The following is a 12,181-nucleotide window of genomic DNA, read 5'->3' on the forward strand; positions in this document are numbered from 1 at the left end:
TACAGTGATTACCAGAGTCAGCAGAACCCAAGGTAACGGGTTAGGATGGGGGATTTCACGGACCCCAGCAAGCCGTAGGCAGCCTCACAAGCCAAAATGGACCTAAGTTCTCTACCTACAATCACCCTCATCCTCATTCTCACCACCTCCTGCCTGGCCCCGGTAAAAATAAGTGTTTTCATCACCACCTTTCAGCAAAGGAAATGGAGGCACAGAGAGGTCAGTAGACTTGCCCAAAGGAACACAGCCAGTTAGCGGCCCAGCGGACTTTATACTCGGGTCTGCCTGACTCCAGATGTCCCACATTGACACCGGGTAGCACTGACATTTGCTTCCTCTGCGGGCCAGTCCTGCAAACCCCCTTGCAGCAGGCAGTAATTCTGGCTCAGGGTTCTGAACCTTCTGATGACTAGGGAAGCCTTCCTCATTCCCAGTTTTAATTCTTCCCCCAGACTCAGCCATTTCCTCCGGAATGGAAACCTTTGCAAGTCCCTCCTATCTTTTGGCCATGTCCCTGACGATTCCACTTAGATGAGGCCACAGGGATCAGGCAGGAACAGGACCTGAGAGTGGCAGCCCAGGACAACAGTGATGCTTGGACCACCAGTCTTTCAGAATCTTCTGGGAAGCTGGGATATATACAGATTCCCACATCCCTCCAAACCCTTTGTGGGACCCAGAATCTGCATTTCATGGGCTGCCCTGGAAGATTCTGAGGCACACTAAGTTTTGAGTCCCCTGGGGAGGCTGGGAGAAGGAAGCCCTGGGTTTCCCAGCCTTGCCTGGTTCGCCAGGTCTAAACACGTTACTAGAAGGAGAGCATGGGAGCCCATAAGCTGTCCCGCCGCCCCTAAGCCGCCATCTCATCCTGCGTTACCTGCTCAGATGCCGACGACGACCAGCCAGGAAGTGCCTTCTCCCTACCACTTGCAGCTGGCCTCTCAAACACAGTGGGGATTAATTGGCTGCACCGGGCCAGGCCGTGTGCAAAGGATTAGAAGGTGCCAAACAGGGGTGGGGAGGTGGTGGTGAAGGAGAAGAAGTTGATGGCCAGGGAGCCAACAGCAGCCCCCCAGGGGCCAGCAGGCATCTGGGCCCCAGGGAAGGAGCCCCAGGTGGCCCAGGTTTGGGGTACCATGAGTTACCAGAGGACCTGCTCAGGTACCAGGGGCCTGGCTCACCGCATATCTTGGCCAAGTTGCAGAGTGGCTGGTGTGAGAATGACAGCTTGGAGTCCCCATGTGATTCTGGGAGGCTCCTCAAGGTGGCAGGGGCTTGTCAACTCTCACTCAGCAGTGGCGGGAGGCACACCCCAGCAATCCAACCACAATGCTGGGATTCAGGCAGATTCTCTCCGGTCCAGAGTCCTCTGCAGCTTGGGCAAAGCCTCAGCAGCTCCTGCCTTGGGCTCTACCGGAATGGCTGTGATCCCAGGGCGGGGCCCTTAGAAAGGATCCAAGGAATGACGGATAACTGCCTTCGTGTGAGATGGCCCCCTGAACTGAAGTCGGACCCTAGAGGGGAGACAGAGGTCTAGGGAGAGAGGATGAGAGGGACAGAGGCCCAGTGGAGGGGGCTCAGTGAGGTGACAGGGCCTGGGTGGGGCGGAAGGACGTTCAGCAAAGGGCAGATAATCTGACGCGATCATTCGTAGCATTTCTCCAGTCCCTCCCCTGGGTCTGGCAGCATGCCAGCAAGACAGGCACGGGCGAGCCCTCATGGAGCGTCATTCGATGGAGGAAGCAGAAACAAAACAGACTAAGGATGAACAAAGAAATACTGCAAATTATTCTTGAGTTCCATGAAAAAACAAACAGGGCAGAGACATGTACATAGTGGTGGGGAACCGGGGCTAGGCTGGCCTCTAGGAAGAGGTAAATATTTGAGCTGAGACATGAAAAGCAACATCTGAGCGAATGGTGTTCCAGGTAGAGGACACTGCAAAGGTCAAGGTCCTGAGGCTGGAATGAGCTTGAATGCACCTGAGGAGCAGAGAGGAGGCCAGGGGCTTTGTGGGCGGAGGTTGAGTGGCAGGAGATGAGGTCCAGAGGTAGGCCAGGACAGCTCACACAGGCCCGTAGGCCACAGCAAAAAGGTGGGGTTTTGGTTGATAGACCATGGAAGCCCATGATGGTTTTGGACAGACTCTGGATGCGCTCTGTGTGGCTGTTGTGTGGTAGGCAGATGTGGAAGCAGGAAACTACTCAGGAGGCTGCAGAGGGACAATTCAATTTGTGACTAGATGACCCCTGGGCTCTCCTGCCTATGCCGGACCTCTGAGATACAGTGTGGGAGAGTCTTTCTGCCAGCAAGGCGGAACACCAGTGGCAAAGCTCAAGGTGGCTTCTGCCCGTCCTCTGTAAATATGCCAGGCTGCAGGGGATCACGGCTCCTCCCCATGGCTGCGCCTGGGCCTGCAGGTGATGGCCTGTGTCGTGGGTGATATTCACCCTTCGTCTGGCTTGACAGAGGCTAGTACAGAGATGACGGGGCTTGTGCTAGATGGGTGGCAGCAGAGACAGAGAGAAAGAGGAGGAGAAGGAAAAGGGAAGTGTGGAGGGGGCTCAGCTTGGGCAACTGGGGGGCAGGTGGTGCCATTTACCACAAAGGGGAAGCCTGGGGCTGGGGCTGGGAGGAAGGGGGGGGCGGAAATCAAAAACTCTAGTTTGTGAAGATGTCTGAGAGACATCCAAGTGGAAAAGTGCAGTAGGTGGTGAGGGGTGTGTGTGTGTGTGTGTGTGTGTGTGTGTGTAGCTTGTGGACTAGACAGAAATGTTGGGGGCATCAGCTCAGCTTGTAGACGATGCTTAAACCATAGGACTGATGAGATCACCCAGGGAATCCCACATAAAGAAGAGAACAGGACTAAAGATGGTTCCCGGAACACTCCGGCACACGATGAGGTTGGGAAAGGAAGGAGGAGCCAGGTAGGAGACTGAAGGAGCCACTAGTGAGGGAGGAGAAGAACTAGGAAGTGGAGTGTGCAGCACCACAAGAGGGGTGAGTGTGGGGAGGGGACCGCGGTGTGAGCGGTGTGAGCGCAGGCATGGCATGTGCCCCTGGGTTGGGCAACCTGCAGACAGTGGAGCCCCTGGGGGGCTGGCAAAATCAGACGGGCCTGGGTGAAGAGGAAAGGGCTGTAGGGAGAGGAAAATGAACAACGCTCAGCCACCCCGTTTGGATGATATATATAGATGGAAAGATGCCAGATTCAAAAGACCCCAATGGTCCATGTATACAAAGTGCAAAAAGGGCCAGACTAGCCTGTCTTGTCTATGGCTGCAAACAAAGGTAGTAAAACTGTAAAGAAAAGTTGTGGTTACACTATGTGGCAAGAGCGCGGTTACCTCTGGCAGAGGTCTGGGGGTGTGCCTGGGAACAGGTATGTGGAAGCTTTTAGGGGCTGGCGGGGCGCTATTTGCTTTCTTTGGCTGGCATCTTTTTTTTTTTTTTTTTTTAGCAACTTGATTAAGGTTTAATTTATATGCCATAAAATTCACCCTAAAGTTTTAAGTGTACCACCCAGTGATTTAGTAAATTGTCTGAGCTAGGCAACTATTAAATAGCACCATCTAGTTTTAGGACATTTCCAACACTCCGTCACCCCCAAGATCCCTTATGCTCAATGACAATCCGCCCATTTCCACCCCAGTCCCAAGCAACCACTGACCTTCTGCCTCTAAGGATTTGCCTTTTGTGGACATTTTATATAAATGGATTATACAATGGGTGCAGTGTTTTTGTGTCTGATTTCTTGCACTTAGCATGCTGTTTTTGAGGATCATCCATATTGTAGCCCCTATCTGTTCTTCGTTTCTTTTGAATTCCCAAGAACATTCCGTGGTATTGCTATACCACAGTCTGTTTATCTGTTCACAAGTCAATGGACATTTGAGTTCTTGCCACTTTTTGTCCACTATAAAGAATGCTGCTAAGAACATTTGTGTGAACATATATTTTCATTTCTCTTGGGAAGATCCCTGGAGGTAGAATTGCCGGGTCATATAGTGAACGTGTGTTTCACTTTTTCAGAAGCTGCTAAACTGTTTTGCAAAGTAATACCCCATGTCTTGACTCTTGAGTGGTAGTTACACAGGGTCTCACTTTAGAAATTATTGGTCCCAGTACTTATTTATGCATTTTCTGTATTTTGTTATTTTTTATAACTTTAAAAGAGTTAAAAAAATAAATCTGGGGCGGTGAATAGAATCAACTCAGGGAACGTTGGGGCTGGGACTTGGGGACGCCGCTCTGGGGCTGCATGGAGCATTGTGGGAGGAGCAGCTGAGGAGCCAAATCCTACAGGATCTCACAGGCTCAGTTTCTGGGCAGGTGTATGCAAAGCATGTGCCAATAAATGCAAACAAGTTAGGCTCTCCCAGGGTTTCCTCTCCTGGGGTCAGGATGGGGGTCTGTCTCCAGAGTGGTGGGTATTCCCCAAGGCTTTGGGGTGCTCGGCTTAGGTACTTCGTGACCTTGCTTTTCTGGGACGGAAGGACAGAGGCTGCAGGCCTACAGGGGCCTGGGGATGATGTATCACCTGCTAATCCCTGACCTGCTGAGGCCACCATTCTCCCTGATCCCCTTAAGCTGGCCCTAGATACTGGCCATGGCTAATCTCCACCCCTATGTCCCCAAGGGCTGGCAGGCAGGGCAGTGCCCTCTTTCCCGAGGTTTGCAGGAACCAGCTCACAGACACCCCTCACGGCAGGACGTAAGACCCTTGCCTAACACAGATAGGAGCCTCGAGGCCCAGGAGGAGACAGTACCTAGCCCAGGGTCCCCCAGCTTGCCCTGGCCAGCCCTGACATGGCCCCCCAGGGAGTCCCAGCTCCCTGTCCGACACTTCCCAACACGCCCGGCTTGGGCTGAGGCCCAGGAGACAGCAACCTTCGGGAAGTCTGAAGTGGGGGTGAGGGGGCAGTGCCCAGGACCCCTGGCAGCAGGTACTTCTCCACAGAGCATGTGGTTGCCAGGGTTGCCGAGGAGTGGGTGCCCTCACAATCAGGCTGCAATGGGCATTGTCTATGCGGAATGTTCCTTTATCCTCCTACTGTCTCATAAGGCACTGGGGCCTGGCCCATCTCCATGCCTCTTCTCCTCACAGAGCAGTCGGAAGAGCAGAAAATCCTTATAAGCCGGTGCACCTGGGGCTTGTGCCCTGCACAGGAGGTAGCCCCTGTCACTGTTGGGTGAGGAGACGGGAATCCTCCCTCCTCTTACTGCCCACTCTCTGTCTCTCCCCTGCAAGCCCCCCCCCCCAGGCTGCTCTCATCCCCTCTCCCTACTCCTCCATGGTCCTACCTACCAACCACCTCTATCTCTCACCTCTAACGGGGTCAACAAATTCTCACTAAAGTTTAAATGGCTGAATGGCTCCTGGGAATACCTGCTTTTTAAAGGGAGGCAATGTTTTCCTAGTTCATATCTGTCTGTCTCTCCCCTCCTTTTCTGTCTCCCTGTAGAATTTTGAGTAAATACCAGATACCTTAGCTAAAGCCAAAAGTCCATAACTAGTTACCCAGAGGCATTCTGAGCTAAATATGAACCCACTTGCTGCTGCTGCTTCCTGCTCATTATTTAAGAACAGACTCAAATGCCGCTTCTTTTAGACCATTCCCTGAATGTCCCCACCCCAGCCTCCCCAGACACACATCCCCTGTACTGACGTGTGTCAGAGCCCTTAGCACATCCTGTGTATGTGTGTCACATTGTCTGAATGCCCCAGCCATCATATGGGGTGCTCCTGAAAAATAGGACCTGGCACACAGTAGGTGCTCAGTAAACGTCAGACCAGTGGACAAGTCGGCACTGGCCAAGGTTGTGTTCCCACACAGAAGGGTGTCTGGCTGACCTGAGCCCAGGTGAGCCCCTTCTTACTCTCTGCTCCCCAGCCATGGCCCGCATCATCGACCTGGTGCCCTGGGATGACGGCTCCACCCACGTGTACGCGTGCCCAGCCATGCTGCTCCCGATGGAACGGCCACGCAACCAGTTGGCCAGCGTGAAGCAGCAGCTCTACCACCCAGCCCTGCCCAGCCTGCGTCGCATGGACATGGATTCTGTCAGGGCCTGCTTGTCGGACGAGCACTGCCAGTCCACAACCTACTGCTGCAAAGGTCCTGCCACCTCACCTGCTGCTGGGCCCCTGCCTTTGGGGAGGGGGTAGCTGGTTTTGAGGAGAGAGATCTGGGAGGGAAAAGCCGTGAGTGGCAGGAGAAAGCGTTCAAGGGGCTAGTCCCAGCTCTGCTACTTTCTGCCCAGGGAACTTTGTCCAAGGGCTGAGCCTGTTTCCTTATCAGTCAAATGGGGATGATAACAGGGCCTACTTCACACACTAGTGTGAGATTAACAGGAGGCAAGGCAGGAAAAGCACTTAGAGTCCTGCCTGGCACGAACTGGGCACATTGTTGTTGATGTTGTTATTATTATTGTGAATGAAGAGAGACTGTGCAGAAGTAATTGCAGCAGCAGGAGTAATACTATTTGCAATGGTAACAACTTCTGCCCACCCTCTCTGCATCTGGCAAAGGAAGAGACAGACTCTCCTCACACCTCCCATGATCGAGAGGAGGAGAGACCACAGCTCAGGAAGGGCCCTGATGTTAAACTAAGTTCAGGGGCCTGGACTTTCTCAGGAGGGAAATAGGAACCTCTGAAGACTTGAAGCAGAAAAGAGATCTAAGCACGGGGGGTGGAGGGGGGTGGCGGGGGTTGGAAGATGGCCCGGAGGGACTGGAGGTGGATAATGTGGGGAGGGCGTGGTTAGCACAGTGGGAGGGACTACGGTCTTTAGAAGGAGTGATAGCGTCCTGGCCACTGGCAAGGGTTTCGGAAGGTATTTAGGAGACAAAATAACAGGATTTGTGTTATTTTGTGGGGAGGGAGACAAGAGTGGGGATGACACAGTGGTTTTGGCTCAGTGACAGGCCAGTGAGCATGTCACAGACTACATGGAGATTGCCAGAGGTCCCACACGGAACCCTGAAGGGCCAAGATGGGAAACACAAATATGGGGAATGGAAGCAGAGGGGAGGGAGGGGCAAAAGATGAAGTGGAGCTCCCCCACCTGCCCCTCCGCGGGGAAGCAGCTACTGGGCTCCCCCACCCTACCCCAGTGCTGTGTGGGAAGGGTCCACACGGCTATCAGGTTCCAATTTCCTGGCTTCTCTTGGAATCTAGGTTTTTAGGGAAAGCTTGCCCTTGGTTTAGATATGTATTTTATTGCAAGTATATGCTTTAATCAAAGTAATAGAGCCACATGTTTAAAATTGGAAATGCTGTAACAAGGTACTTAACAAGTCGTACTCCTCCCTGTCCCCCACGCCCACTTACGGGAAACCACTTTTAGTTTCTAATGTATCCTCTCATTGTTTACTATTGCAAATACAAACGTGTATTATTTTGCTCACCAACTTTTTATTATGAACATATTCAAACATAGGAAAAGTTGAAAGAATAATACTATGAACACCCATTACCTTCCACCTGCTTCCATTAATGTTTTGCCACATTTGTTCTCTCTCTCTCTCTTTCTCTCTCTCTCTCTCTCTCTCTCTCTCTCACACACACACACACACACACACACGTGAGCAAGCAGCCCCCAATGATAAGAACAACCTCCTATATGACATCACACCATTATCACATCTGGGATAGTTAACAACAATTTCCTAACACCTAATATTCAGTCCATATTAAAATGTCTCCAATTACCCCCAAGATATCTTTTATAGCTTAAAATTTTGGGGGGAACCAGGATTCAATCTAGGATTGTGCATTGCAATTTGTTGTTATGTCCCTTTAGTCTCAGCCTAAAACAGTTTCCCCACTTTCCATTTCCCCCCCATAATCTTGACTTTTTAGAGTTCAAAACATTATGTTGTAGACAGTCCCACATTGTAAACTTGCGTGCTTCCTGATGGTGTTGTTTACCTTGATAATCTATTTTCTGTAAACGAGAAGCTAGGTGTAGGGACTTGATTAGCTAGGTGAAACATCAGTGGCCAGAATCTTTCAGAGGTGAGGGATGCCCTATTGGCCACAATGCTTCAGCAGGAGGCACAGAATGTCGTCGTCCCACTATGTGTGATGCTAACTTTGACGACTTGGTTAAGGTGGTGACCTGAATGTGTATTCTTTTCCACCTCCAATTGTCTGTTTTAGGCTATAAAGCAAAACGTAGCATACGGCTTATATGCTTCTGCACTTCAAATCGTTGTGCATCGAGAACTTCCTCTATTTATTTTTGATAGCTGCCGAGTGAGGGTGTATCAGTTTATTTAACCAATCCTTACATGGCAGACACTTGAGTTGATTCTAGTCATTCACTATTACAAACAATGCTGGAATGGGTAAACCTCCCCATATCATTTCCCAGTGGGGCAGCTGTCAAGTGAGCTAAATTCCCAGAAGCAGGACTGTGGGGTCAAAAGGTATGTGTATTTGTAATTCTGATGGATATTGCCAATTGCTTTCCATAGGCTCGAATCAATTTATACCTGCTCTGGCAACGTATGGCAATGGCCTGTTTCCAGTAACTGCACTAACTTTTGGATTGTTTTCAATCTGATAAGCAAACATTGGTATCTTAATGTACTTTGAATATGCATTCATCTTATTATGAATAAGGATGTGCACCTTTTCATATGTTTAAGGGCCACTTGGATCTCTTGTGTGTGAACTATCTATGCATGCTGTTTACCCATTGGTGTTTTTTCTTTCTTTCTTTCTTCCTTCCTTCCTTCCTTCCTTCCTTCCTTCCTTCCTTCCTTCCTTCCTTCCTTCCTTCCTTTCTTTCTTTCTTTCTTTCTTTTTGGTCTTGATTTCTAGAAGTTCTTATAGGGAAATTACACCTCATCTGTAAAATAAGTGGAAAGATTTTTCCCATTTGTCTTTTAACTTCTCATGTTGCTTTTGTCATGCAGAAGTTTATTTTTATGGAGCCAAAGCTATGACTCTTTTCTTTAAGGTTACTGGATTTTGAATAAGAGTTGGTAAGGCCTTCCGCACCCCAAGGTTGTAAAGGAATTTACCCATGTTTTCTTCTAGTACTTCTATGGTTTCCTTTTTTTTTATAATGAAATGTTTGATCTATTTGGAATTTATTCTGTTGTAAATTGTGTTCCGTAAAAATCTACTTTATTTTAGATTTTTGTTTTGAAATTGTCAAATATTTCCAAGAAAATTTTAAAAAGGTGTGGGCCGAACCTCTCCTGTGTGACTCCTGATGGAGAAGACACCTCTTTTCCCTTTCTCTGCCTTCTTCAGATGACTTTGACAACGCTTACTTCACACTCCTCGGCATTCCCAACAAACCCCTGCAGTGCTTAGTGAGTGTCCTTTGTCCCTGGCCCTGGGTTTGCTCAGGGGAGGGGGCGAAGACCCCTCCTGCACCAGCACTTAGCACCTCAGTCCTGGGCTCTACTCCCCGTACTTCCTCAGCGGCCGCCTTGGGATCGCGCCCCCTTCCCATCTCCATCACGGGCTTCAGGCGCCCCTAGGTCAGCTCCGTCTTCCCGAGTGGTCTGGGTCGGCCCTCCAAGGCCTCTGTGCCTTCCCTGCGACCCTGACTCCCATCGCCCTAGCAGGATGTCACCGCGACGGGCCGGAGGCTCCACGACAGGTGCCGCCAGGGAAAGCTGGCGTCCATCGCGCCAGGCATCAGCCGGGTCGACTGGCCCTGCTTCACGCGCGCCATCGAAGACTGGTCCCATTTCGTGTCCTCGGCCGGCGAGTTCAAGCTGCCCTGCCCGAGCAAGAGAGGTCAGTCTATCCGGCGAGGAGGATACCCTGGGGCGGGAAAGGTAGCCACGCTTCCGGGACCCTGAAGCTGGGACTCGGAGCGCTGGCTGCGGACGGGGCCATCCGAGGTGAACTATGGCAAGGACGCGGTGGGGAAGCTGGGGATCAGTGGGGGCACTTTGAGCGGGTGGGGCTGAGACGTATTGAGGGACATGGAGGCGGGGCTCGTCTTGGGGATCCGGCTGGGACCAGGTCCCGGCCAGAAACCACTGGGGAGGAAACTGAGCGCGGGGTTGGTTCTGTCACTCGCGGAGCAGGGTCTAGAGGCGGGGCTTGTTCTCGCCGGGCAGTTGAGGCCGGACAGATTCTTAGAGCAGGTGTGGGGCGGGGCTTGATCTAGGGGAGGGGCTCAGGTAAGAGCGGGGGAGGGACTTGTTTCGAGCGAGCAGGGGGCCGGAGATGGGCGCTCTCTCTGCAGTTGAGAGTTTCAGCGGCTACGCGGTGCGACACTTGAAGCCCGAGGTGACCCAGAACTGGCGGGTAGGGAGAGCTGCGTGGTGACCCGTCCCTGGCGACCCGGCGGGGTGGAGGGAACCGCTAACGTGGGGTGTGGTGTGGGAAGCAGGGAAAGGAGACCGAGAGCAGGGTCTCCCAGTCTCCAGGGCCAAGATTTCCGGCTGAAAGAGCTGTGTAGGGCGTGGGGCGGGGGTCCGTAACCCCCCACTCACGATCCTCCCACTCTCTGACCCGCCCCAGTACTGTCTTAACCAGAACCCCAGCCTGAACCGGTATGGACAGCAGCCACTGCCTTTCGATTCCCTGTAAGTGACGCCACAGGCCCCGGGTCCCCATACCTGAAGGAGGTGGGTCTCAGCCGCCTTTCCCAGCGCACACCCAGTGGCCCTTGAAAATATAAGACCTGGGCAGAATTGGTTGGCTCCAATACACCACAAGAAAATCTCAATTTCGGATGGGGCAAGGGGGAGGAAAAAAATCCCAATTTCAAAATGAATAAATGTTTAACTCCTACCAAATGGAGCACCCTGTCATCCAATCCCTGGCAATTTCACCCTTCCGGGGTGGAGGCGTTTAGGTGAGGCGAAGGTGCAGTGTAGTCCTTCTTGGTGGCGTGGTGTCTTCCCCAGATGGACCTAAGGTTCCCTGAGAGGGTCGCGCCTCCACCTTGGGTTCACTCGCCTCCCTCTTTGGCAGGAACACTTTCCGACACTTCGGCTCGCACTACAGGTAGGGGACTGATTCCACCCCCTTCCCACACCTGGTCACCACCGGGTCCCACCCGGACCCTGTGGTCTCCCGCTCCCGAGATTCTCAGACCCCGCTCCACTCCCGTGGCCTTTGGAGGGAGGCTCCAGTGCATTGGCTTCCCCCCGGGTGATTTCAAAGGGCGACAGCTGCTTTCCTTCCGAGACATCCGCTCCAGGCAAAAGCCAGCCCACTAGGAGGTAGGGGGAGCAGAGAGTTTGTCCCACCCAGTTTGGCCCAGACTAGGCCAAGGTGGGGAGGAGAGCAGGGGCCGGATGAGAGACAGACGTGATGGAGAGAGCCAAGACTCTGCCTTCCAGGATGCAGAGAGGTGGTAAGAGCTGGCGCTGGAGTTCCCAGCTGGAATGTGCGAGATAGTCAAACGTCTTCATAATTTGGCTGTCTCCCATCTCTCCAGCCCCATTGCCTATACTTCAGCAGTCTCCTGGGTGCCACCCAAACCACCAGCACCACCGAACACTCCACACCTTTGCTTGAGTTGTTTCAGCACCTAGATGATCCTTCTCTACCCGAAAAACTGCGCCTCAGTCTTTAAAGCCCACTGCCATCCTCCTTGAAGGCTTCCCTGACCTCTGCCTCTCGCCTGCAGCTCAGACCCCCTCTAGTTGGTCACCACCTGTGCGTCCCTATCTGGCAGCCCACAGACGATTGCATCGTCATAACTGATGGGAACCTTACCTTCTCTCACTCACCCTGTGCACACACGGGGGTAGGCTTCCTGGTGTTTTTACTACTACATAGAGCCTGCCAACGTAGGTTCACTAAAGGATGGAAAAATGAGTAAAGCAGTGCATGGTTGGGGATCAGAGGGAGATGAAGATGACGCAGATGGGAAGTGGGGCTTGAAAATCAAGCAGAATAGCTGAAAATATGTAGGAGGAAATCAGAAGCCATCGAAGGCTCTTGAGCCACAGAGAGACTCGGTGGAAGCTGTGTGTTCAGAGCATTGAGGGCAGGAGGTGGGTTTTAAAGGGGAGCCGAGTGAATGACAGCCTGATTTTCCCCCAGGACACACTGGAGGCGCTCACCTCATCCCTGTTTCTCTCCACAGTCGCGTCCACTACCTGACCCCCTGGTATTAATCTGTGAAAAGGAGGCTGCCAGCCCATGCCACCTCAGGTTCCACATCAGGACAGGGTGTGGACAATGGCAC

The 12,181-nt window shown here is 52.2% G+C and overlaps 1 protein-coding gene across 1 annotated transcript; it reads left to right on the top strand.

The window, feature by feature from the left end:
- Positions 1–5,014: 5,014 nt before the first annotated feature.
- TEPP (testis, prostate and placenta expressed) lies at positions 5,015–12,181 on the top strand. The gene is given in 9 exon segments (XM_033128004.1): positions 5,015–5,116; positions 5,118–5,156; positions 5,870–6,119; positions 9,271–9,332; positions 9,591–9,765; positions 10,223–10,284; positions 10,501–10,565; positions 10,957–10,989; positions 12,080–12,181. Coding segments are annotated over 9 exon segments (819 nt in total). The 3' UTR covers positions 12,111–12,181.

This window comes from Rhinolophus ferrumequinum, chromosome 15 (assembly GCF_004115265.2).
Source record: "Rhinolophus ferrumequinum isolate MPI-CBG mRhiFer1 chromosome 15, mRhiFer1_v1.p, whole genome shotgun sequence".
Classification (NCBI taxonomy): Eukaryota; Metazoa; Chordata; class Mammalia; order Chiroptera; family Rhinolophidae; genus Rhinolophus; species Rhinolophus ferrumequinum.